Source organism: Drosophila subobscura, chromosome J (assembly GCF_008121235.1).
Source record: "Drosophila subobscura isolate 14011-0131.10 chromosome J, UCBerk_Dsub_1.0, whole genome shotgun sequence".
Lineage (NCBI taxonomy): Eukaryota > Metazoa > Arthropoda > Insecta > Diptera > Drosophilidae > Drosophila > Drosophila subobscura.
The window spans coordinates 2,094,132-2,120,713 of record NC_048532.1 but is presented as its reverse complement, the minus strand read 5'-3'; the positions used below and the strand labels follow the sequence as shown (position 1 = coordinate 2,120,713).

The 26,582-nt window shown below is 44.8% G+C and overlaps 5 protein-coding genes and 1 long non-coding RNA gene across 11 annotated transcripts; 3 read left to right on the top strand and 3 right to left on the bottom strand.

Moving 5' to 3' along the window:
* Nucleotides 1-803: 803 nt before the first annotated feature.
* On the top strand, nt 804-8,075 carry LOC117894871 (heat shock 70 kDa protein 4). 3 transcript variants are annotated; one of them, XM_034802135.1, is made up of 7 exons: nt 804-846; nt 1,190-1,448; nt 2,569-3,520; nt 3,589-4,131; nt 6,098-6,193; nt 6,931-7,131; nt 7,199-8,075. In XM_034802135.1, the coding sequence occupies exons 2-7, from the start codon at nt 1,342-1,344 to the stop codon at nt 7,817-7,819; spliced, it is 2,520 nt and encodes an 839-aa protein (XP_034658026.1). In that variant the 5' UTR covers nt 804-846; nt 1,190-1,341; the 3' UTR covers nt 7,820-8,075. The 3 variants fall into 3 exon arrangements, with proteins under 3 accessions (XP_034658026.1, XP_034658028.1, XP_034658027.1); XM_034802137.1 differs by lacking the exon at nt 6,098-6,193 and having other exon boundaries at nt 807-846; XM_034802136.1 differs by lacking the exon at nt 804-846 and having other exon boundaries at nt 1,155-1,448.
* Nucleotides 8,076-11,446: 3,371 nt separating this feature from the next.
* Nucleotides 11,447-17,859, bottom strand: LOC117894868 (neuralized-like protein 4). Of its 2 annotated transcripts, XM_034802129.1 has the most exons (9): nt 17,675-17,859; nt 17,444-17,618; nt 17,022-17,381; nt 15,994-16,964; nt 15,751-15,927; nt 13,759-15,671; nt 13,359-13,671; nt 13,191-13,301; nt 11,447-13,123 (listed from the first exon to the last, which is right to left on the bottom strand). In XM_034802129.1, the coding sequence occupies exons 2-9, from the start codon at nt 17,603-17,605 to the stop codon at nt 11,731-11,733; spliced, it is 5,400 nt and encodes a 1,799-aa protein (XP_034658020.1). In that variant the 5' UTR covers nt 17,606-17,618; nt 17,675-17,859; the 3' UTR covers nt 11,447-11,730. The 2 variants fall into 2 exon arrangements, with proteins under 2 accessions (XP_034658020.1, XP_034658019.1); XM_034802128.1 differs by having other exon boundaries at nt 17,444-17,859.
* LOC117894876 lies at nt 11,447-25,803 on the bottom strand. The gene is made up of 3 exons (XR_004648891.1): nt 25,793-25,803; nt 22,224-22,226; nt 11,447-11,596 (listed from the first exon to the last, which is right to left on the bottom strand). It is a non-coding gene; the product is annotated as an uncharacterized LOC117894876 (long non-coding RNA).
* Nucleotides 18,163-19,211, top strand: LOC117894873 (RNA exonuclease 4). 2 transcript variants are annotated; one of them, XM_034802140.1, is made up of 2 exons: nt 18,163-18,183; nt 18,249-19,211. In XM_034802140.1, exon 2 carries the CDS (start codon nt 18,258-18,260, stop codon nt 19,095-19,097), a length of 840 nt encoding a protein of 279 aa, XP_034658031.1. In that variant the 5' UTR covers nt 18,163-18,183; nt 18,249-18,257; the 3' UTR covers nt 19,098-19,211. The 2 variants fall into 2 exon arrangements, with proteins under 2 accessions (XP_034658031.1, XP_034658032.1); XM_034802141.1 differs by having other exon boundaries at nt 18,177-18,341; nt 18,393-19,211.
* On the bottom strand, nt 19,187-19,766 carry LOC117894874. The gene has a single exon (XM_034802142.1). The coding sequence runs from the start codon at nt 19,667-19,669 to the stop codon at nt 19,202-19,204; it is 468 nt and encodes a 155-aa protein (XP_034658033.1). The 5' UTR covers nt 19,670-19,766; the 3' UTR covers nt 19,187-19,201.
* Nucleotides 20,550-22,071, top strand: LOC117894872 (guanylate kinase-associated protein mars-like). Of its 2 annotated transcripts, none has more exons than XM_034802139.1 (2): nt 20,550-21,646; nt 21,700-22,071. In XM_034802139.1, exons 1-2 carry the CDS (start codon nt 20,644-20,646, stop codon nt 21,702-21,704), a joined length of 1,008 nt encoding a protein of 335 aa, XP_034658030.1. In that variant the 5' UTR covers nt 20,550-20,643; the 3' UTR covers nt 21,705-22,071. The 2 variants fall into 2 exon arrangements, with proteins under 2 accessions (XP_034658030.1, XP_034658029.1); XM_034802138.1 differs by having other exon boundaries at nt 20,552-21,646; nt 21,705-22,071.
* Nucleotides 25,804-26,582: the final 779 nt, after the last annotated feature.

Genomic DNA, 26,582 nt, shown 5'->3' with positions numbered 1-26,582 from the left:
GGCAATATACGTTTTCCCAAAGAGTGGGTCTAATACATTGAAAAAGTAACATTTTTATGAGAGATTTCCCCGATCTTACTCCATTTGAAGGCTCTAATAATGAAATAATTAAGTCGAGAACTTGTACTGAGAAAATTAATATTCCGAATAGGGTATTTTGATTGTATATCATCTAAAAGTCACATTTTTTTTGGGAGCATTCATTCAATAATTTCTTTTAATAATAAACACATTCTAATTCTAGTGTTCGTTCGGCAAACAACTCTTTTTTTGAGTTCAAAATTTTCAGTAACTTTTTATAATATTCAACACAAAACTGAAGTAACTGGTCAATGCGGACTCATCTCTGCGATCAACCAATTTCGCTGTAGCGATTAAATATAAAAAAAAAAAAAATAATAATAAACACCTATACTATGTGGTTAGTGGTACTAGGCTTTAAGGAGCTCATACCGTTTCCGTTGCTTTTCGAAATAAATATGACCAAACGTAAAATATAAAAAAATATCACAAAAATATCAATATATTGATATTTTGGCAAAAAAAAATAGAGCGATATATTTTGTTTTGTTTTGTTATTTAATCGCTACAGCGAAATTGGTTGGTCGCAGACGATGAGTCCGCATTAACCAGGTACTTTATGTTGAATATTAGAAAAAAAAATGTAACTAAACATTTTGAACTCAAAAAATATTCGAACGAACACCAGAAATAGAATGCTCACGATATAAATATATTTTTATTTTGAAAAATATCGATATATTGATATTTTGATATATTTTTGACAACCATACCACGGTCACACTAATTCGAAAACCATTGCAGAAAAACGTGTGTTTGTAAAATGTAGGTAAAAACTTATAATATAATTAGCAAAAGCGTGCGTACCCCGATAGCCACCAAACACAGTCGATCTGTGTAAAAAAGTATTTAAAAAAAAGAAAAACCGCCACTTTCAATCGCTTGAATATACATATATTTTTTGCGAGTTAGAACAAGGGAGTACCGAAGGCCGGATACTAGAAATTTCGATTCACGAAGGAAAACCAAATCCATAATTGATGTGAAAAGTGTGCATCGAGTCGAACGTTCTGGATTTATTTGTCAACGAAAAAATATAAACTAAAACGACACGTGCGTGTTCTATATTTTATCTAATGCCTAGTTTCTCTGCGTATCTACTTTGCAGTATTGGTGTTTGCCCGAGCTGGAAAACAAAGAAAAATTAAGAGTGCGATCTGCCCCGTTCCGTTCAGCAGGAGAAACTCCAAATAAGTGAAAGAAATACGAGTAATATAAATAAATCAATTTAATCAAAAAGGGCCAGACGAAGGATACAAAATGTCTGTGATTGGCATCGATTTTGGCAACGAGAGCTGCTATGTTGCGGCGGCCAGGTCTGGCGGCATTGAAACACTGGCCAACGACTACAGTCTACGTGCAACGCCGTGAGTACCATAAACCAAATCATAATTATTAATGAGCTTACATTAAGTGCCACAATAGCCCAATTTATTGATAAGCTTTCCGTGCATAATCGTTCGACTTTCAGCCGTTGAGGTTAGGTAGCATTTGTAAGTCATGCCTCTCTACCCGAGTGAGTGTGTATGAGTGTTCGTGTGTATGAGCGCGCCTAGAAATTTCCATGGTTGTTATTGGTAACGCTCATACAGAAAACATACTCTTGTATAGGCATATGTACATGTGACACATATATGTATGTGCAAGCATACACATAAGTATGTATTTATATGTGCAATTGTGACAGATTGTGAAGGCCTAAATTTGGCTGGCTGCACTTCCATAAAAAGTTTTGCAAATTGCAATTTTAATGAGGAGCAAGCGCTGTCATGACACAAAACACAACGCAGAGGCACTCGAATTTATTGCCCTGCCTAAACATATTTTTATGTCCGGTTCATGCATATGCGCTCTTAGATATGTGTTTTTAATTTAAATGTGATTGCGTGGGCCCAATTTCCACTCTTCTGTACTTATTTGAGTTTACTTTTTTGGCACACACATACACACAACGCAATGCATGCGTCATGCGGTCAAGAAAGGCAACATCAAAGGTGTTATTCGCAGAGAACGAGCCGCGCAAGCCAGCAGCAGCTGTTGTGAGAGCAGTGTACAAGAAGAAAGAGGAGAAGAGAGAGAGCGGGAGAAAAAACGTGTGCAAAGCTGTCAAAAATAAACTCAAAGCCGGCAAACACGGACAGCACACTGACGAATTTATACAGTGGAGCCCAAACGTGTAAGCACAGGGAACATGTATGTGGTTGGTTGTTTAGGGGAGGAATCTAGACTAGAATTTTCACCAGGCTTGTTCCACCGTAGACACAGGGTGACCATGGCAAACAATTCTCAAGAGAAATGAGTACAATATTGATTAATTGAGCTTAGACGTTCTTAAGTTGTTTCGACTGTACTTATATTCGCTTCTTGGCAGTCGAACACACGCACACACAGACTTAAAAAAATCGAGAGTTCGTTTTGCTTTGATTTTAACCATATATGACTTGTTGACTTGAACTAATCAGAGCCGTTTTACCTCCCATCCGACAGCTCCGTTGTGGCCTTCGATGGAAAGAAGCGAATCATTGGCGTAGCCGCCAAAAATCAACAGGTGACAAATATGAAAAACACAGTCGGCGGCTTCAAGCGTCTGCTCGGGCGCAAATTCAACGATCCACATGTACAACACGAACTCACGAGCATTCCAGCGCGCGTGGAGGCGCGCGGCGATGGCAGCATCGGTTTCAAGGTCAACTACTTAGAGGAGGATCAGCACTTCAGCCCCGAGCAGCTGACGGCCATGCTCTTCACCAAGCTGAAGGAGACCTCGGCGGCCGCGATGCAGACACAGGTGAACGACTGTGTCATCGCCTGCCCAATATTCTTTACTAACGCCGAGCGTCGGGCCTTGCTGGATGCTGCTCAGATTGCCGGACTGAACGTGTTGCGTCTGTTGAATGAGACAACGGCCACCGCTCTAGCCTACGGGTTCTACAAGAACGATCTGTTCGAGGAAAAGCCAAAGAACGTCATATTCATTGACTTTGGGCACTCGGCACTGCAGGTCAGTGCCTGTTCGTTCACCAAGGGCAAGCTAAAGATGTTGGCCAGCACCTGGGACCAGATCGGTGGACGGGACTTCGACCTTGCCGTGGCCGAGTTCTTTACTAAGGAGTTCCAGGAGCGCTATAAGATCAATGCCAAGACCAATGCCCGAGCCAATCTCCGCCTGCTGACGGAGATCGAGAAGCTGAAGAAGCAGATGTCCGCAAACAGCACTAAATTGCCCTTGAACATTGAATGCTTCTTGGAGGACATCGATGTTTCCTCGTCCATGCAGCGCTCCCAAATGGAGGAGCTCTGCGCTCCCGTTTTGCACCGTGTCGAACAGACCTTCAAGCGTCTGCTGGCCGAATCGAAGCTGCAGCTCGATGATATTCACTCTGTGGAGATTGTTGGCGGCAGCTCTCGCATTCCATCCGTCAAGCAGCTTATCGAGCAGGTGATGTATCCCTGATCCCTTCCTGAATCTGTATCAGTCTGACCATTTGTTTTTCTTCTTCGTTGCAGGTATTCAACAAGCCGGCCAGCACCACTTTGAACCAGGACGAGGCCGTGTCGCGTGGAGCCGCTCTCCAGTGCGCCATCATGTCGCCAGCTGTGCGTGTCCGTGAGTTCGGTGTGACCGACATACAGAACTATGCCGTGAAGGTACTGTGGGAAAGCGAGGGCTCGGCCGGACCGGGAGAGATTGAGATCTTCCCACAGTTCCATGCGTCGCCATTCAGCCGCCTGCTGACCATCAACCGCAACGGACCCTTCAATGTGTCGATTGTTTATGGGCAGCAGGTCCCCTATCCCGATCAGACAATTGGTGTATGGAAGGTCAAAGATGTGAAGCCCAACGAGCGCGGCGAGGGTCAGGAGGTCAAGCTCAAGGTGCGCATCAACAACAACGGCATTGTGCTGATCTCTTCGGCCACTCTGGTGGAGAAGAAAGAAGCGGAAGAGGCTGCCGCTGCCGCCGCAGAGCAGGCTGCCAGCGAGGAGAAATCCAGCGAACAGGCCGGAGGGGCCAGCAACTCGGCCGAGTCCGCAGACGGCCAGCAGGAGGTAAGTCTGACATCTAACTCCTCAGTTCGCCTGCTCATCGTCATCATTTACTTCTGTTGTGGCTAGGAGTTGTTTTGCATTTCCGTTTTAGTTTTTCTCCAACCTTCTCTGCATCTTGTCACTCGCCACTCAAACCGCTTCCTTTTGTATTTTTTGGGCTCATTTTGTCGGCTGCAAGTTGTAGAATTAGGGTTCAGTTTCAACATAATTCAACTCATTTCATCAAATCGACATTTTAATTTCAAAGTAGTCCACTCAAATGTTGCCAGCGTCTGCTCCGTTTTATTTTTTCAGGCGTTCTTTTCTTTACTTTCTTTCAATTTTCATTTAGGTTTCCTTAGGTTTGATCGGTGCCGTAAACCGTCTCTATGTAGATTTTCTTTTTTTTTATACCCGGTACTCAAAGAGTAAATAGGTCATATTGTATTTGTAGGGAAAAGTGGATCTATGCAACGCACAGAAGGAATTGTTTCCGACCACATATTCTTGATTAGCATTATCAGAGTCGATATAGACATGTCTGTCCGTCCGTCTTGATAAGCGCCTGGATATCAGAAACTATAAAAGCTAGAGCCACCAAATTGTGTGTGAAGACTCATGCGAAATCAAACTGTTACAAGTGTATTTCAAAATTTCGCCCCGCATCCTCCTGCCCCCATAGCCATAAAGATCAGATTGTATCATTATTATAGCCAGAATGACAAAATGCATTTGCAGTAGCTAGCCCCCGCCCCTCCGTCAGCTTTGTTTATTTGTTGCTCATTCCTTTATTCCACACTCTTCCTCATGCAGTGTGTGGATCTTGGTGAGGGGGTTGTCTAACAGGGCGTGTTGGTGTACAAAGTGAAGTATATGTAGATCTAGGTGTAAAAAGCAGATGTAGAAAAAATGTAATATTCGAAAAATCATGAGATTAAATACATACATGATTGATTTATGTGGCACAAGCCATGGTGCTGAGCGTTAAGTTCTCATCTGGTTGCCACAACCGAACCGAACAAACGTCAGCGGTTCAAATGCTAGTAATGATAATTGCTAATAATGATAACTGAAATAAGATTGCCAAGTACCCAGAGAGGAGATTTAATAATTGTCTGCGAAAAAGACAGATCTTAAATAAAAGTTGAAAGACGGCACAAAAAAAAAAATGTACATATGTATTAATATGAATGAGCATATATGTATGTACATATACAGACTGAGTACCAGGTATAAAAGCTGTGACGCGTACGAAACGTCTCACAAATGTCGCAACTCTTTTTTTTTGTTCCCCTCAAGAGCTGCAATAATATCGATGACAACGTTGATTTATTTAATGCCGTCTTGAGATTCTAAATTTATTTCTACATAAATCTTAACAGCAGACGGCTTTCATTTTTATGGCCAAGAATGTTTTAAAAGACTGGCTTTGCGTTAGGAGGCATTCCGCGTTCCAGCATGCTCCACTGTGTCCATGCGAATATCAAGAAGGCTTAAAATGTTGATTGAGAACGCGTAGGATATCAGTATTTTGTTAACTTTGAAAAACATAGACGGATAATAGATTTTGTCGGAGCTCTTTAAAAGCTCCATCCCACTAATGCAAATAATGGATGGCTTGATAATGAAATAATTTTGTAGTTATTTTCTTAATCCTATTGATGTTGTTATTAGTGTTAATTGATCTATGGTCGGTTTTTCAAGGTCCCGTTAAAGATATTCCACATTTATAGAATCAACTGAATATTACTTTACAACTGGACATTGAGAAGTCGAACCGATTATTCTCTCGTATCGTTTATTTTTTAAATTTTGTAGACATACAAATTTGAATGAGTATGAGTATCTGATGTATATCAATCACCCATAATATATATATTATATACTATATAGATGTATCTATCAATCACTCCAATATTTGATTTTGTTTGTTTGTTTTGGATATGTTTGGGAACGCGACCGCGCACGCGTTTTTGCTCTCTCGTAGGCATATTATGAGAATGAGGATGATAATAATGCATCAACAGCCTCATCACCTGGCGGACAAGGGTGGGCACAGCGGGTCAAGGGCTGGTTTAGTTCGGTACGTTTTCCAAAAATTTACACAAATTTCAATTTAAACAACCAAAAATAAATATAAAAAAACCACACACAAAACAATGTTTCCAAAATAAGAATGTTATTTTCCATATTTTGTGTGTCAAGAAATTGGAAACAACGAAAGTTACCGAAAACAAGAAAAGAAATCTAAAGACGGCTTAGAGCTAAAGCACAAAAACATTTGAAAATTTGATTGCCTTGAAATTTTTGTGTCCTTTATCCTTTGCCACCGATAATGAAACGAATGAAAAAGACCGCTCATAAGCCGCCTACCCTGTGTGCTCCCAACTGAAAAATAAAAATAAAACTGAAAAATAGCTCTAAACATGCTTACACAATTTATCTGTTGCTTTAACATGCACCGAAGCGATTTACATACATACTCGTACCACTGATTGATTTTATTATTTGTTAATTCACCCAGAAATTCAGTCCAATCGATCCCCGAACCGAGTGTCATATAAAAAAAATATGCCATATAATACACCCCACCCCATAAATACCCAAAGATTTCTTTGCTGCTCATATTGTAGGCTGTTGCTTGGAGCTGTTTTTTTCCTCTTCGCTTTATTGTTGATGTTTTCTTGTTGCTGCTGCGATTCGATTTCCTCTTTCTATTTGAGCTTAAATTGAAAACTTGAACTTTGAACTCTACGATTATATACAATCTATTGCAACGAATAAAATTGGTATTCAATTTGGTTTTCCCTTTGGTGTTAGGGGTCCGATAAGAAGAAGAAAACCGGAAAGGCCACTGAGCTGCCTCTGGAGGTGTCCACACACGGCTTCAGCCCCGTAGATCTGAGCAACTACACACAGCAGGAGGCAAAAATGATTGGCAGCGACCAGAAGGAGACGGAGCGCATCGATGCCAGAAATGCATTGGAGGAGTTTGTCTACGACATGCGCAACAAGCTACAGGTATTTATTTGACTAGTCCATAATTATCATTATCAGCTCTGGATTAACATTTCGGTTTTGTATTCAGGGTGGATCCTTGGAGCGGTTTGTGCTGGAGTCGGAGCGCGAAGCAATTGTGTCGCACCTGAATGATCTCGAAAACTGGCTCTACGAGGATGGCGAGAACTGCGAACGTGAGACTTACGCCAACCGTTTGGAAGCACTGCATAAGAAAACGGATCCCATTAAGCAGCGGGCCAACGACTACGATCAATGTCCGGCCGTGTTTGAGGAGCTGAAGGGCAGCATTGCTATTGCCCGCCTGGCTGTGGCAGAGTTTCGCAAGGGGCTGCCCAAATACGATCACCTGACGGAGACCGAGTTCATCAATGTTTCGGAGGCAGCGGAAAAGGCCCAAAAATGGCTGGATGTTAACCTGGCCAAGTTCACGCAGTCGCCACGCACCACAGACAGTCCCGTTCAGCTGTCGGCCGTTCGCTTTGAGGTGCAGTCCCTGAATGCCTGCGTCAGCTCGGTGGTCAACCGTGCGAAACCCAAGCCAGCTCCAGCCAAGACGGCGACACCGCCCAAGGATGCCGAAACGAATGCCGAGCAGAACGGAGGCGAGCCCACTGGCAAGGCCGGAGAAAAGATGGACGTGGACAACAATGCACAGAGTGCGGCCGATCCCAACATGGATGTGGAGTGATGCGGGGCCGCATTTGCCTGTGGTTGTCCGCCCATCAATAACGGTATTGGCTAACAATAATAATTATAATAATAATACAAAAAACAATAACTTAACGGTCAACATACGAAACATATATGAAAGAAAATTGTATATGCACGCGCTTCAGGACTAGCATACAAATCAGTAAAATACAAGCCACGAAAAATCTACACAATCGAGGAAGCAAACAAAAACGGATAAAACAACCAAACCAACCAATGCAAATATTTAAGAACAATCTGATTGAATGCAGCTACAATTGTCATTAGAAGACCTAGAAGGAGCAGAAAGCAAACGGAACTGGACATGCTGCATTTTGTGTGGATATTGCAACACAAAAATTAACATAAAACAATTTCTAATCGACCATTTTTCATATATTTGAATAACAAAATCAACCAAGCGACATTAAATCAATGGAATTTAAATAATCAAATAAAACAATTATGATTCCAAATAAAAAAAATTATTATTCTTCACTTCCAAAGATATTAGTACCCCCTCGGCTTATAAATAGTCGGCATAGCAAAGAAAAAATATTAGTTTATACCCGGTACTCGAAGAGTAAATAGGTTATATTGTATTTGTGCTCGAAAGTGGATGTATGTAACTCACAGAAGGAAACGTCTCCGACTCCATAAAGTAGACATATATCTTCTTGATCAGCATCAATAGCCGAGTCTATGTCTCAGTTACTATTAGAGCTACTTAGAGCCACTTAATTTTGCCTCTAGACTGCTGTGCTATCACACTGAAACAAGTGTATTACAAAACTTAGCCTCGCCCCCTTCTACTCCAACAAAGAGCGAAAATCTGCTGTATCCTCAACTTTGAAGTTAAGAGAAAACTAAAACTTCGGTAGGGAATAACCATATCTATCAGATCAGCTTAGATTGGATGATTATTATAGCCAGAATGATCATATTACTTTGCTGTAACGTAAAATTCGAAACCTGAACGAGTAGGAACGTTTGTGAGAGGCTTCGTACGCCTCTCAACTTTTATACCCGGACTTCAGTTAGTAATGGTTTGATAATTATTTATATAATAATGTCCGTCCGTTGTTGTGCGCCTGGATCTCAGAGACTATAAAAACTAGAGCCACCAAATCTTGCATCCAGACTTCTGTATGCGTACACTGTTACAAGTGTATTTCAAAAATGAGCCCCGCCCTCGCAAGAGGGCCAAAACCTCCAAAGCTAGGTTTTTTAAGAGAAAAGAAAATTAAAGGACCATATCTATCAGATCACCGAATTGGGATCCGATTGGATCATTATTATAGCCAGAATGAAGAAATTAATTTGCAGTGGGTAAACCCACCCCGTCCCGCAGCTTATATTTGTTTTTTGCACATTCTCTCGTTCACACTCTGCTTCGGGTTGTGCCTCTGCCTCTGCCGCGTCTCTGCCTCTACCGTGACTCTGCAGTGTGCGGCTCAAGCGAAGGGGGGCGCGCTAAAGCAGCGTTTTGGCGTGAGAAGTGTTGTAGATGTATGTAGATAACAGATAAAGAAAAAATTTAAAATTGGACAAAAACCGCTAAGGTACAGATGTAGTACTGAGTACCGGGTATAAAAGTTATGACGCGTAAGAAGCGTCTCACACGTCCCTTCTCGTTTTTTTTTTCTATGACAGAACTTTTTTTAAAGTTTTTTAAAAGCAGAAAAAGTCGGTTAGGTTCGAAGCATAATTAAAAGTTGGATTTGGTCGAGTAGTGTAATTATCCAATCTGTTCCTAATTGGTGACTCGAGCTCTTATAGTCTCTGTGAACTAGCCGACAAACAAGTCAGACAGACAGAAAGTCATGGCTGTATCGACTCGGCTATTTATGCTGATCAAGAATATAAATGTACATTAAACTTTACTAAACTTTTTTTTAAACCCACATTAGCCGGCTTTGTCTCAGAACTACCCTGAGAACCCACTGTATTTTCTCAGTTTTTCTCTGGTCAGTTGGGGGTTATTCACGAGGATGTCGTCTTGCATCTTGCGGAAAGCTTTTTCATACCCAATTGATCATTCAAAAGTGTGGCTTACAGAATATCTTGCAAATTCAATCTCCGATCGTAATTTGTTAAATATCATCTGGAATGAGACCACAACTGAGCATCCAGGATGTAATGCATCGTTTGTGCTTTTACGGGACGAAATATAGTAAACCCAATTTTCCATTGAGATTGATAGTGCAGAGGTATCATAGTATTTATAAAGCTTGTCCCTGTTTCCAAAGGTGGAAACCAAAAACCAAAATTTTCTTCAAAATTCATTCCGAATTACCAGTGATAACGTTACCGCTTGAAGCTTTCTCATAAATCAGCTGATAGAAAACAATAATCGAATAAAACAATTAGGGGGGTCTAGAAATGTTTTATATTGGTATGGTTAACACTTTAGCGTTGAGTTTATATCCGAGCTTTTGCATTCGAATATACACACATACATATGTACATACATACATATGTACATTTTGATCCATTCTACAGATATGAAGATATTTACATTTTTCGTCCGTTACGGTAGCTATAGAGATCCGCGTGAGTAGGGGGGACCAATTTTACAATTACCTTGTAAAAAAGTAGAAAGGCGCGTATTTTACGTGCTGGTTATCATAGCTATTAAGCCGCGCATACAATAGCCTATTCATTTTCTAAAAGCCCCGACAAAGAAAAACTGCACTGCAGACGCGGCATGCTGAACGCATGAGATTAATCAACATGTCTTTTTTATACCCGGTACTCGAAGAGTAAATAGGGTATATTGTATTTGTGCGGATAACGGTTGTATGTAACGCACAGAAGGAAACGTTTCCGACCCCATAAAGTATATATATTCTTGATCAGCATCAATAGCCGAGTCGATTGAGCCATGTCTGTCTGTCCGTCTGTCCGTCCGTCCGTCTGTCCGTCCGTCCGTCTGTCCGTCTTGTTTGTCGGCTAGTTCTCAGAGACTATAAGAGCTAGAGCCACCAAATTTTGGCACCAGACTGCTGTATGCTGCTTACTGAAACCAGTGTATTTCAAAAATAAGCCCCGCCCCCGCAAAAAGGCGAAAACCTCCCAAATCTACAATTGTAAAGATAACATAAAACTAAAAACGCCATTCCGTAGGGAATGACCATATCTATCAGATCACTAAATTGGGATCCGATTGGATCATTATTATAGCCACAATGGAGAAATTAATTTTCAGTGGCCAAACCCACCCCGTCCCGCAGCATTCACACTCTGCTTAAGCGCTGTTTATGGCCTGGCCCCTGACACGTCACTGCCTCTGCCGCTGCCTCTGCCGCTGCCTCTGCCTCTGCCACGACTCTGCAGTGTGTGTTTCTAGGGGAGGGTGGCGAGCTAAAGGAGCGTGTTGGCGTGAGTAGTGTTTTTGATGTAGATGACAGATGAAGAAAAAATGTAAAATTTGACAAATAACCGCTAAAGTTCAGATGTAGTACTGAGTGCCGGGTATAAAAGTTGTGACGCGTAAGAAGCGTCTCACACGTCCCTTCTCGTTTTATCAGCTGAAAGTGTCAGATATCTACTATCAAATATTGCGACTTTCAAGAATCAACCTTCATAGTCAAGCGTTCTTCTCTCCTTTTTAAACCAAATTAGATTTAGCTTAATTTTGCGATTAACTTTATTGGCGCTTACAAGACGATAAAAACTCGTTTACAAAGAGGAATGCGAATGCGGTTGGGGGTGTGAAGCTAGGCGTTAATACAATGGATAGTATTTAATGAGATTCAGGCATATATACATATGTCTGTACATCAGGGCTCGGCGACAGGGCAGAGCCTTCTTCTATGCACAATAGATAGGGCCGTGCCGAGCCCATACAAATATACATACATATGTAAGCCGACCGTGAGCAGTGTATAACGATCGCGTGATCAGTTCTCACTGCTCCTGCTCTTCGATACGGTCCAATTTAATTATCAAGGCGTTTATTATGCAGGCGCCAGCCTCTTTGGTGAACCAGCACAGATCGTTTAGCAAATGCACCGAAGATTCGCTAGGAGCAGGCGGCGAGGCGCCGTGTGCTTGGACCGAGCCCGACCCCGAGTCAGAGCCCATGCTGCGCCGCTTGGCTTCGGCGGCCGCCCTCCCGGTGGTTACCCCGGAAATGGACTGGCGACGGACATAGACCTCGAACGAGGTGGAAATTCGATGCAGTCCCTGCTCGGATACATAGTGGTGCTGCGGAAGCACGGGTTCAATAACCGTGGCGTTGGGAGAGTAGTATAGTTCCAGGCGGGTGCCCGGCTCGTCTTTGTGCGTGGCCGCAGCTGCGGCAGCGGCCGTCTCATCTTCGGCGTCCGATTCCAACGGAAGCGGTTGACCGCGATCCAATATGGCCCGAATTTTGTCGACCCGCGTCATATGATAGAACGGCAGCCAGTCACCGTTGAGATCAAAATGAACCTGGGCAGCCGTGGACGAGGAGCCGCCGCCAGGCGAAGCTGCTGTCACGGAGGTACTCTGCACATTCACCGTCTGCTGGTTGAGCTTGAAGTAGACCCAGCCCTCCAGTTTGTCGCCGATCCCATTGCTGGGTCCGCTACACTTCAGACAAAAGCAAATTGGGTCCAGGCGGCTGTCGAAGAAGGCCTGCGGCAGAACCAGCGAGGCACAGAAACGCCTCACCTGGCGCAGATACTCGCAATCGTTCTGGTCCAGACTGGCTGCGTTTGCGGAGCGCAGGGACTCGGCGCGCAGGTGGACGGAAGAGTTCGAATCCAACTCTAGCGAATTGAGAGACGGCAGATTCAGGTCCAAGTTCAACAGCGATGTCGGATCCGGCATCAGATGGTGGCGCGTGTACTCGTTTTGCTGTAATTGCTGTAGCAACAGCAAATGGTTCATGTAGTCGATCTCATCGTCTTCCAGAACATTATCGATCGAGCCCGCCATCTCCCCTGACAGCTCTCTCAATTCCCTCTCTTGGCCACCAATCAGCTCCGACGCCGCGGCATTGTTCTCACTCTGCTCTGGGGCCGACGTGGCTGACATGTTCACCACCGCCGTGGCCGCCCCATCGCCAACTGAGGCGGAATTCGTCAAGGCTGGAATCGGCAGTTCGTCGTACTCCTTGTTGGTGTCGTACACACTCGAGTTGCTCAGGTGCTGAGCATTGCCCGCGGAACCACTAGGCCCACCGGCCCCACCCCCACTACCGGAAGTTGCTGCTGTCGTGGAGCTATTCAGCGAGTTTTGAAAGCGTTGAGTGCTCTGACTGCGTTGTATATTCAAGTTGGTGTTGTGCTGCAGCTGCAGAGACTCGCGCAGGCAGCTGTCGATGGGAGATGTAACGAATGAGTCATGTAACACCACATTAAAGTACTCCACAGTTATCTCACCAAGTTGATGAGGATCCACCCATTTCGTTTCTCTGCTGCTCCAAAGTTCGATTCTTAATGGAGATGTTCAGCAGTAGATTCTCAGAGACGCTCTCCATCACCGAGCGTGTCCTTCAGGGAAAACAAGTCAAGTCAATATAGAATCCACGTTGATCGTTTAATACTCACATGGCATTCGAAGGAGCAGCCGATGTGGACGGACCATCTCTGGCAGATTCGCTCATCTGCTCCGTATCCTTCTCCTTTTCGTGCATTTCCAAGTGCGCCTTCTCGCACTGCTGCGGCATGCCAGCATTGTCCAGTTCCAGTGCCTCAGGTGCCTCCATAATGGGGGTACCATTGGCGTTGCCATTACGCGCGGCATCGCTGCCAGTGATCAAGGTGATCTTTTCGCATTTTCCATACACATCAAAAACGGGATACACATGATTGGGCAGTCCGCTGGCCAAATCCTCCAGATTCGTTGACCCAACCATAATGACTAAAAGATACAGATACAGATACAGACAAAGATAATCAGATAATCATATTCCAAAATCGATACGAAAGAATTGACTGGCGCACTCACTCAGCATTCCCGCATGGGTGAGCGTCAATGTGATGACTGTTCCCACTTGGATTTGGTCCAGAGCCTCGCCGTACTTAGAGGCCAGCACCTGGCCATTGATGTTCACATAGTCGTGGGTGGCCAGCCAGCAGCTGCGCTTGAAGTCCAGCAGGGAGATGGGCAAAATAGGGGGGCAGGCCGAGAGCACGCCCAATCCCAGGGTTCCCTTCCACTTGTTGTTCAGAGCATCCACCTTAATGCTGATGCTCTCGCCCTTGCACAGCGGCTTGTTTAGGCAGACCATCGCCTGATTGTACGACTTTGATCTCGCCGCACTGCGTCGATCCTCGCTGAGACGCGCATTCTTTTGCGTTATGTCCACGAACTCATAGTTCTGGGCCTCGGAGTCGATCGACTCCAGCATGGAGCTGTCCTGTTTATTGAGAGGGTCGATGCCAAAGTCCATTGAGTCCTGCAGCCGCAGACTGCAGGGCCGCAGTGGTGAGGCCGGCCCCTGCGCAGAGATCACCTGGACACCCATTGTCGATCCGCGCAGCTCGGCAACCACGTACACATCGTTGGGTATATTCTGGAACTGGATGTTCACGTTCTCCGAGTTGAGAAGCATGTTCAGGGCGGAATTCTCCACGCGCTCCAGCGTGATGCGATCGTCCACGCGCAGCCACTCCAGCGAGGCCAACGAACGCTGCAGACAGCTCGAGTTGAAGCTCACTTCGTTCCCAGTTACATACCAAACGTTGGCAGGGATGCGCTTCAAACTAGTGGGCAGCTTCTTGCGCACGCTCTCATCGCTGAGGTTCAGATCCGTGACGCCAATGCTGAGGCAGCCCGCAAACATGGGATTAATGGACGTCAGCTTTATCTCAAAGGGCGATCCCACGCTCAGCGGGTGCTCGGAGAAGACTAGGCAGTGGGAGAGGGCGGCGGTGGAGCCAGTAAAGCGGGAGGCCTCGGTCCAGTCCTTGGTGAGGCTCACGTTGCCGGAGACACAGGTCCAGCGGTGCTTCGTCTCCATGGCGGGATGCTGTATGACTGAGGTGGCCTGGCAGCTCTGCGAATTCTCGCTGGTAGCATACGGAGCACGTATGTCCAGCTGGTTCTGCGTCAGACTGACCTGCGCACACTGCCCGTACAGGTCAATGATGGCCCAGATGTTGGGGGCATGACACTCGCAGGCCGGGCCCTGGTCCATGCCATCCACAAAGAAGTGGATAAAGTCCCCGTTGCGCATCACGCCCACCCGAGTGCTGGGGCCCAGGGTATCCAGATCTAGCAGAATATTCGTGCGAATGGTCTTGCGATTGTGGAAGATCATGGGCCCGCACAGAATGATCGTATCATTGGCCTCTAAATCGGTGGCATTTGGCGCCAGCTGGATGTCCTCCGGACGCGTGCCAGTCACGCCAATCTCTATGTTGCCCGACCAATGCCGCACCATCGTCTCCAGCTCCACCTCGAAGAGCTCCCGTTGCCGCAGCGGACGGTTGCTGAACACAATCGCATCATTGAACTCGGCCAGGGAATTGGGCCGCGAGGCAGTTAGGCCGCTGTTCGATATGCCCGCATTTGCGCCATGAATGCTGTGGAAGCGCAGAGGCACCTCGCTGTACAGCGTCGTGTTCGAGATGGTCGAGTTGCCCGTGTCCGGGCTTCCGCACTCCGAGGTATCCACAATGCTCGCCTGGGCTGCCTGGCCGTACAGATCGATCACCCCGTAGACACGCTCCGGCACATTGCTGGCGGCTGGCCCCTGATCCACGCCGTTCACCCAAAAGTGCAGGGTGCCGTCGTCCTTGCGCACCACGCCCACGCGGTCGCCCACCTGCAGACGGTCCAGATTCTGACCATATTGTTCGATTACAGTGACTCCATTCTGCATGACCCCATTGCCCGTCATCATCCAAGTCCCAGATCTACATATTAAAGTTGGATTACCTTAGATTGCAATTTTCTACGAGTCTAGACTCTAGAAGAATGAAAGGGAAGACTCACCGAACATTGGTCATGGTAAAGGGAAAGTCCAGCTCGTCGGCAGTGTGCGTGGTCACGCCCATTTCCACTGAGCCAGCCCACTTGGTGACCACACGCTCGAGTCGAACCTGAAAGAGTTCGTTCGGCCGCAGTGGACGCCGCGTGAGGACTACGCCATTGTTGAAGTCATCGGCGGCACTGGCACAGTAAAGGTAAAGGAAAAGTTGAGGCGATAGTCAAACTCAATGAAAATCCTTCACTCACTTAGGACGCAAAGCTGTGCGGCCGCTCTGCGTGACTGTCGCATGAGTGCCGCATATGTGATGGAATGTCAGGCGGTCATCGTTCCGCGCAATGGCACGTGTGCTCGATATGGTCTCGCTCAGCTCACGAGAGGCTCTAGCCACATTCATTTCACTCTCCGGACTGAGCAGGCTTAGAGTGGGAGTGCCTGACTGCTGCTGGAGTTGTTGCTGCTGAAGAGTGCTGCCGCCAGAGCATGAGCTCATGCCGGCTACGATGTTGTTGCGTCTGGTGACGAGGTTCTGCTGCTCGCGCTCATCGCGGTCCACAATGGTAACTTTGATGGTCATGCCGTACAGATCGATGACGCCCCACAAAGTGGAGGCCACCCGCGTGGCAGCCACGCCCTGATCCTGGCCATTGATGTAGTAGTGCAGATTACCGTTGGCTTTCCGCATCATCCCCACGCGATCGCCCTCGCGCAGCTCGTCCAGGTTGAACTCCCCGTACTGGCGGCGGGTGCCTTTGCCGTTGGTGAGGATGCCGCAGCCGGACATCATGATGGTGCCCGAGCGCATGTTCGTCATGGTCGCCGGGAAGTGCAGAACGGTTGGATTGTGGGTTGTCACACCCACCTCAATGGACCCAGACCACTTGTCCACAAGTTTGTCGATGCGTATCTCAAAGAGTTCGTTGTCCCGCAGCGGACGATGTGTCATCACCACGCCATTGTTGAACTCGTCCAGGGGACGTCGTCGCTCAGCGGAGCGAAAGTTTGGTGACAGCTTGACCAGCGATCCACACCGGGTGTGGAAGCGCAGGCGATCGTTGACATCATAGTAATCGGAGCCTGCAGTGGCACCTCCTCCATTCAGATTGAGCATACCCAAGGCCGTCAGATTGGTGCCGTCTACGCTGACGTCTACGTTCATGGCCACGTCCAGATTCTGGATAACCTGCTGCAACGGCTGCTGCAGTGGCGAGTCCAGTAACTATGCAATATGTCAACTAATATTAGCGATCAAGAAAATGGCCTGATCCATTCGTACCTCTCCTGCGCCGTGGACGTCGCGGGGACACAATGAAACCTGTACACATCGGCCATAGAGATCGACGAGGGCCCAGAGTGGTTTTGGCATGTTCTTGGCGGCCACGCCCTGAGATTCACCATTTACATAGAAGACGAGATCGTTGCTGGAGGTGCGCATGACACCGACACGGTCGCTCTCGTTGAGCGTTTCCAGGTCCGTGCCATAGAATTCGAACAGGCGACGACCATCCTTGCGGACATCGATTCCCGACATGACCCAGGTGCCGTTCCTCATAGCAGTGGCGCATGCCACCAGTTCTAAATCGTCTGGAGATTCGGCCGTAACTCCAATCTCGATGCTGCCGCCCCAAGATGTGTTCTTCAAGAAATAATATCGAGCTAAAAACATATCCTGATCTGCTAGGTCGCCTTGCCACTCACCTTTTTCTCAATTACCACTTCGAAGAGGACATCGTCTTCCAGCGGCTCGGCACTGAACACCAGGGCATGGCTGAAATCTCGCATCGAGCGCTGCGCCGAACGGTTGCCATTATACAATCTGATGAAGCGGCCGCAGCGAGTGTGAAAGGATTGCATCTGCATTTGGTGGCCGGCCATTGTCATTCAGCTCTGCACTTCTGCTCTTCTGTTCATCCGTTCGCAAACCATCAGCCAGTACAAATCAATGTTCAATCGGAATGGGCACACGGTTGAAAAATGGGCCATGGGCTTCAGATGTTGCACTTGCTAAGGTTGTGGGGTTCTTGGACCACCGCTGAATTTCTGTGTGGCAATGACTCCTTTTCATTTTGCGGCGTACATATTCAAAAATTGTTATAATAAACAAATAATAAGTTTAAGTAAGAGTTTCTGTGACCGCCGTCTATCGAATTCAGTAAAAACAAGATAAATCGATGTATACCGATAGACTCTTTTGGTCATCATATTCGTCATATTTATATTCTTTTTTGGTTAAAAGAAGTCATGGAAAACATCCAATGTTGTGTACAATTTATTGATGCATCGAATAATTCTAGAATACACAGAATATCAACATCGAGGAAAATTATCTAAGTTTTACGGTATAATTTGAAATTGAGAAGGTATATTTCGGCACATTTCAGACGGTCTGATGGTATATTTTCTTCGATAACTCCGCGGTCACACTGGACCTCAAAATCGTGTGTTTCGACAAAAATAAATCCAGAGTGTATTGATATACCTGTATACTTTGTTTCTGCTTCAGGACATTGCGATGTCGTCGTCAGAGCCGGATCAGATGCGGTTCGGCAACAAGCCTAAAACTAGCAGGACCAGCAGCAACAGCAGGGAAAAAACTGTGGGTTCACCAAAAAGTTGTAGGCTTCATATATCAATGGAACACTTGCAGATGCAGCAACCAAATGTGTACAGACGCGCTGCCGGATCTAATTGGCTGGCTGCCACTGTCTCGGGCAGCGATAACAAGGTGCATGGTGCTAAAGCGGCTGAGGACGGAACTGCACCGGACTCCGAGCATCTGACCAAATCTGCACGTACACGCCAGAGGAAGATGGCCCAACGCAATCGTTATTTGGCCATGGACTGCGAAATGGTGGGAGTGGGCCACAATGGGCAGGAGGACATGCTGGCCCGAGTCTCGATTGTGAATATTGCGGGCCATGTTCTGCTGGACAAGCACGTAAAGCCGCGCCAGCCGGTTACAGACTATCGCACCAGCGTCTCGGGCATACGCCCGCATGATATTGAGAATGCAGAAGACTTTGCCACCGTCCAGAACGAGGTTGTTAAGATGATACACGGCAAAATTCTCGTCGGCCACGCCCTGCGCAACGATCTCGCCGTCCTGAACATAAAGCATCCTTTCGAACAGATTCGCGACACTTCGCGCTACAAGCCACTCTGCAAACTCGTCTCCAACGGCCATACTCCAAGTCTAAAGCGGCTCACCATGGCCGTGCTCGGCCAGGAAATCCAAACCGGCGAGCACAACTCCGTAGAAGATGCCCGGTCTGCAATGGGCATTTACAACCGCATTGCTGCTGACTGGGAGAAGTATCTGGAGAAGAAACAGCTACAGCAGCAACGCTTCTGATGCCACTGCTCTCGGGACACGTCCCATGTGGACTTTATAATTTAACAACTTACTGTACAAACGAGTTTCTTTTTATTGGAAATAGTTGCCTAATATATAATATTTTACAAACTAGTTACATTAACACCGGCTTGTTTCTCACCCGCGCTTGGTGAGTGGATGGCATTGTGGCGGTTCATTAGGTCGCGCCAAGGATCCTCTAGCATGGAGGGATGAAAGTATTGGGAGCCTTGATCCTTAAAGGGGTGGTTGGACCCTCGATTGAAGCCCCCTCTCCCTCTGCCAAAGTTACGACCTCGGCCCTGGCCATATGGCTGTTGCTGTTGAGGCCGGGATCGGTGCATTTGCTCCTGGGGCGCCTTATTCTGATAGAAATGTGGTGTGCTTGGCTTTTGCTGTGAGATACTCTGTTTGTCCTCGTAGAAGCCAAAATGGGGTTGATCTGGCGCTTGTTGCTGGTTATTTTGTCCGCCAACATTCTGCGACATATATTCACAGGCCTGGGATGGATAGTGTCGGAATTCCTGGGAGTATGGCTGGAAATGGTTGAATCCCCTGCGAGGTGTACCCATTCTGCTAGTGTTTACTAGTTTACCAATGTGCAATTATGTTTTTCTTAGCTACAGCACTTTATCGCTATTGTATTGTTTTGGTATTTCAAGTGAACCTTTGGCCTAGGGTTGTCAAAAATATATCAATATATCGATATTTTTTTAAATTAAAACTATACTTATGTCGGGATACTTTTTTTTTGTCATATTAAGCCTAGTCAATCAAACAATTCTAGTGTTCGTTCGACAAACAACTCTTTTTTCAGTTCAAAATTTTCAGTAACTTTTTATAATATTCAACACAAAACTGAAGTACCTGGTCAATGCGGACTCATCTCTGCGACCAACCAATTTCGCTGTGGCGATTAAATACAAAAAAAAAATAAGCCTAGTTAGCCTAACCAAATAGTAAAGCGCTTTCTACGTTGATTTTCCTCCTCTAGCGCTATTAAAAGAGCCACACATCCTACAATAAGTATTTTCTTGCTTCGATTCATTTCTTATTCACTGTTTTATTAACTTTTTATTCAATTTTCCCACATTTTCAAAAAGGTAAACAAAACAACACAGCTGCCTGAGAAGTGTAACCGTACGGAATGCGGTTTTCACCTCTGGTCACACTCTGCAGCTAGCAAAACATACTGCAAATTTTGCTAGAAAGTTTTTAAAGTTTCTGTTTTCTTATTGGGAACTATTTTCAATTACCGCTGCGAGCGAAATTTAATTTCAGCAAATACATACAAAACAAAAACACAAAACATTTCAAATATTTCAATATTTTTGCAGTTATATATTTTATATAATTTGGATATTCAAGAAAAATATGTAAATCACCTATATGATATTTTTTAAATATTTTTTATGTTTATGTTTACATTACCATCGATAGTTCTATCGTTTCTTGTGCAGCTCTAGTACAAACCGGCGCCATCTGTCCAAAACTTTTTTATTATTTTCTATTTTTATAAAAACTCATTTCTGGATAAACTCCCTCAATGGAACGCTATTACAAAGAATTACATAAAAAGCTACCTTTTCGAAGTTTAAGGGGTAAAAATATGGATAAGCAGAAGGTGGCGCGTACCATGCAACGCCAAGATAACTTTCAGAGAAACCGCAAAAATGGTGTTTGTTCAACTCTTTTCGAGAACGAGGCCACTAAACTGAACGTCGTTGCTCCGCAGGCGAATAAATCGACACGCAAGGAGCTTTTTTTAAAGCGCTTTTTAAAATGGAAGGCATCCAAAAAGGATCAAACAATAGACAAACAAACTTCTCGTCGTGGTCAGCAGGTGCATTCGGTGCCTACACAGGTTTATAAATTTGCTTATAGCAGCGAAATATTCACACCGCCACCGAACATCCAGAAAGAGAATGCTCCGGTGTTTGGGCCTTCAAAAAATCAATCATTCGGGCTTGTCAATAAACCCCAGCCTCAGTCTCAGCCGCAACCTGTTAAATCTGGAGGAACAACAGGGAAGACTCTCATAGGTAAAGTAACTCCTTATCCCGCCCCATCGTGCCATCACCCGGAGACGAAAATATCAAAAACGAAGTTGCCGGCTGTCGCTGTTGAACCCCACGTCACAAGTTCTCAAAAGAGGGCACTAGCAGGTCTAGTAAAACCCAAACACATTAGAGGAGGTGGAGGAGCTGCGGGCAAGTTAAAGAAAACCCAAGAGCAGACGAAAGGGACTGCTTTCAAACACAGGCCTGACACTCCGGTTTCAATAAGAATGAAGGCTAAGAACATCATCACCAGGGGAAACCTGCAGAGACTTGTGCGCAACCTGCCCAAACTCAGAGTTGAGTTGATTCAGGTGGTGTGCATGGAGCTGCCACCCAATACGCCGTTCAGTGGAACCAAGACAAGGGCCAGGCAGCTAGCTCTGGCCACGTCCACTCAAAGGAGATCCAACAAGCCGTCCGAAAATGGTTGGGAAAGCTTTGGAAACATTTCCATCATAAGTCCGGTGCAGCAGACGTCGCAGGATAAGAGTAAGTGAAAAAGTAAAAAATATTAGGATCCGTGAGTAAAAATATTATTCAAGAATAGATGATAGTGAAGACCTGGAGGCCCCGAATAAGGCACTGCAGTCGATTTTGACGCTGGGAACCACTAAACGCCAACACCGCGGAGTTGGCTTCAGAACCAAGAGCAATATTCGTTGTTTCAAATTCGCATACGAAGAAGGTAATATAAGGGATTATGAGACAGCCTTCGGTGCCAGTAAGCTTGAGGTTTGCAAAAATTGCGAAGTGGCTAAAAGACATATTTAGAGCAAGGAACTCGTAAAACTGCGAAAATTTTGTTCCCAATATATAATTATAGTTCATGTAATGTAATGAAATATTTAAACAATGTCAAACCAAATCTTGAGATAATTTTACAGTTGCAAAGAGTAAACATTAGTATTGCAGTATGTTGTATGCTTATGGAACTACTAGCTAGCTACCGGCGGCTACGCTCGCTGTTTTGTTGGAAAGGAGATTTGTAAGAGTATGCTGTACTTATCTTTTTAACTATTTTCCACACCACCATGTATGCAAAGTTAAAGGTTCACTTTTCTTTAACGCCCTATAGTGCTCTATAATGCCCTATCCGGTAGTCGACTGCAATCTTTCCTAATATAACATAATTTATTTTACTAAAAAATTCCTTGCTTCTCTAGTATACCCAATAGAATAACCAAATTACTTGAAGAGCTCACTATGAAGCACGCGACATAAAACAACTGAAAAGGAAGGAAGAACGTGTGAGAAGTAATTATATAAGGAGGTGCCGTCGGCAAAAGTGCTCTACTAGCTATGCTGTTTGCAAGTGCGAGTGAAAGGGCCACTGCAAATTAATTTCTTCATTCTCGCAATAATAATGATCCAATCTGATCCCAATTCAGTGATCTGATAGATATGGTGATTTGCGGGGGCGGAAGGGGCGGTTCGAAATTTTCAAATACACTTGTGGCAGTGAGAGCATAAAGCCATCTGTATTCAAAATTTGGTGGCTCTAGCTTTTATATAGAAGAGACGTGTGAGACGCTTCTTACGCGTCACAACTTTTATACCCGGCACTCAGTACTAAATCTGCACCTTAGCGGTTATTTGTCAAATTTTAAATTTTTCTTCATCTGTCATCTAAATCTACAACACTCCTCACGCCAACGCCTCTTTAGCTCGCCACCCTCCCCTAGAGCAACACACTGCAGACTCACGGAAGGGGGCGGGGCTCATTTTTTAAATACACTTGTAACAGTGTGAGCATACAGACGTCTGGATGCAAAATTTGGTGGCTCTAGCTCGTATGGTCTCTGAGATCCAGGCGCTCATAAGGACGGACAGGCGGACGGACGGACGGACGGACGGACAGACAGAAATGGCTCAATCGACTCGGCTATTGATGCTGATCAAGAATATATATATACTTTATGGGGTCGGAAACGTTTCCTTCTGTGCGTTACATACAACCGTTATTCCCCACAAATACAATATACCCTATTTACTCTTCGAGTACCGGGTATAAAAAACATGACACACAATCGCTCATTGATTTCGCGCATTCCTCAGTGACCCACACCGCACCGCACCGAACAGACTGCCCATCGACGGTCTTTTATTTGTGGCTGCTGCTGATAAATGATTTCAATATTTATAAAAAAAACGAGAAGGGACGTGTGAGACGCTTCTTACGCGTCACAACGTTTATACCCGGCACTCAGTACTACATCTGCATTAATTAAAGACGCCATTCCGTAGGGAAGGACCATATATACCAAATCACCAAATTGGGATCCGATTGGATCATTATTATACCAGAATGAAGAAATTAATTTGCTGTGGCTATACCCACCACGTCCCGCAGCTTATATTTGATTTTTTTTCACATTCTCTCATTCAAACTCTGCTTCTGCAGTATGCGGCCTATGCCTCTGCCGTGGGTAAACGCATCCTGTCTCGCAGCTTTTGTTGCTTTTTTTCACATTCTCTCATTCACACTCTGCTTCGTGTAGTGTGCGGCCTCTGCCGCGTCTCTGCCTCTGCCATGAATCTGCAGTGTGTGGCTCTAGGGAAGGGTGGCGAGCAAAAGGAGCGTGTTGGCGTGAGAAGTGTTGTAGATGTAGATGACAGATGAAGAAAAAAATGTAACATTTGACAAAAAACCGCTAAGGTACAGATGTACTGAGTGCCGGGAATAAAAGTTGTGACGCGTAAGAAGCGTCTCACACGTCCCTTCTCGTTTTTACTTTTCTTGAGTTTTTAAAGTCAAAATTTCGTAAGAAATACCTCATAAAAATCAACATGTTTGCATTTCAAAGCTTAATATATTTATCAGCTTTATAGAATGGCTAAATTCATTTCAACCAATAGTAAGATACTCAAGTTGTTTGAAAAAAGTAAAAAGTAAAAAGTAAAGTAAATTTCAAAATTCGTTGAAAAAATGCCATAGAACAAAAATTCCTCAAACCATTTCTAAGCCCCATATCTTTCAGAAAAAGCTGGTCTGATCGAAGCGACAAAATCGTGTCGAATATGTAACTTAAATGTAACTTAAGTATCTTAAATCTGGTTGTAATAAACTTAGGCTATCTTAAATCTGGTTTTAATAAACTGAGGCTTTATATAAAGCTGATGAATGCATCTATAATATATACCCAAACAATTTGAGGTTTTAGCTTACCGTCTGCAAAATGTTAGGCTTTGAAATGCAAAAATTATGATTTTTGTGCGTTATTTTTTACGACATTTTGACTTTAATAACTCAGGAAACTTCGAAAAACAAAACACTAATCTACAAATATACTGCTGAGTATAAAAGCTGTGAGGCCTACGAAGCGTCTCACAAACGTTCTTACTAGTTACTTTTCTTTTAACTTCGAAATTGTGGATATGGGAGATTTTCGCACTTTGTGGGGGCGGTCGGAATTTTGAAATACACTTTTCATCAGCCACTGCCTTAGGCTTCCGGACCACGGTAGCGCGTTCCTAACGGACGTCCTGGCCACACAAGAAGCCATTTCCGTGGTCTCCCAAATTTCCCTAGACAGACACTCAGTGTGTACCTTCTCAGACAGCCAGGCAGCGATCAAAGCACTAGGCTCAATTTCGTGCAATTCAGAGACTGTGTTTAACTGCCGAAGGTCTCTAAACGGGGTCCCCGGACACAGGGACATAAATGGGACCGACCCCGCCGATGAACTAGCCAGGCAAGGCACTACTATACCTCTCTTACCGTAGGGAGGGGAGCAAGTAGCGATGCCCTTGGCAACGAGCAGGCTCCAAGCGCACGAAATTTTTGAGCGTAAAGCAGAGAGGCGTTGGCAGCAAACTATCACCTGCAGGATCGCACGATCTATGTATATTGCCATGCCGATCGAAAAAACGCTCGGAAGGGCTGTATAGGCTCAGCAGAGCCATCACGGGACACTGGCAGATCGGTACACCCGCCTCTAGACTGCCAACACCCCATAAGGACTTCTGCAGAAGTTGTCGGGACGAGGAAGAGGAGGAGTCGGTCCACCACTTCGTCCGAGACCAACCGGGGATTTTCTCCAAGAACATCCAAGCCACAGGATGGGACTTCCCTTAATAAACAATTGCTCAGAGGTTTTTCTCTTTCCCCAGCTACCGCCTTAACATAAGCTAACCTAACCTGTGTCAGTGTGATGTCCCAGCCATCAGGATGCTAAATTTTTTGGCTTCAGCTCTTATAGTCTCTGAGTAGAACAGAAAGAGACTCGGCTTTTAATTCTGATCATGAATACATATATATTCTTTGTGGGGTCGGAAATGTTGCCTTCTGTTCGTTACGCATGTACATATGTATGTATGTACATATGTACATCCATTTCCCATTTCAAATACGATTATCGGGTATAACAAAAGTGTGCACTCTCTTTCTTGATTCAGCTTGAGAAGCGTGACTTGACTATTTCCGAGGGACTTCCATCCCTGCAGACAAACTGCCACAACGGGCTTAAGATAAAGATTTCTTTAGTGAACGTGAAAAAATATATTATTGAAAAGAGAAAAGGCACTGAACTCTCGGCTATCCCTTTAGGCCCGGCATTTTGTAGAGCCTGACCAATAGGAAAAAAACGTGAATGTCATACTTTGACCTAGGTCGCTAGGAGATTCATACATACATACATACATATGTACATGTATCGTTGCCCCCTTTGGGTTTCTGTAAATTGAAAAGCTTTCTCAGCCAATATTGAAGACTGTCGTATCGAGAATATGAATACAGAATTATAATTCAGTTTATGAATAAGTAGGAAAAATGTCAGTCTGACAAATTTATTATTGCTTAAGTTTCAACGAATTTTAACATAAATTAAAGAAAATATGATATAAAATATGTCCATACTTCTCAAATAAGTCGTTAATATGTAGCAAATGTGTAGTTACCGTGTAGCAACCATGTACACCAACTAACATTTTTGCTTAGCTTTTTTATTGAAACCATCATTTATAAACTAGGACTGTCAAAATAAACCATAAATTTAACCAATCTTGTCGAATATTCATTCATAAATCCTCACCAGCTTGCAAATTTAAATCGAATATTAAACTTTGAAAATATACTTTTCGTCGGTATATTTTGGAAGTGAAAAGGTATATTTCGGTGTCATTCTGCAGCTCAGGCGGTATATTTGATCGCTTAGTCCGCGGTCACACTGTATGTCTTGAATTCGAACAACGAACAACAAATTTGTATATTGTCGAACCACACGTATTGCATATTTGTATTGGTTAAACAAATTAAAAAGAGTCAAAATTTAGAGCGAGTGAAAAATTAGTATCACGAATCAAAATAACAGCAGTTGGAGGCCGTGTTGGTTTTTCGTGTGTGTGTGCTTGTTGGTGTCAAATGCAGACGGTCGCGCGGTCGGTCAAAAGTGCATAAAATTGCAGTGGCATTTAGTTTACACTTTTC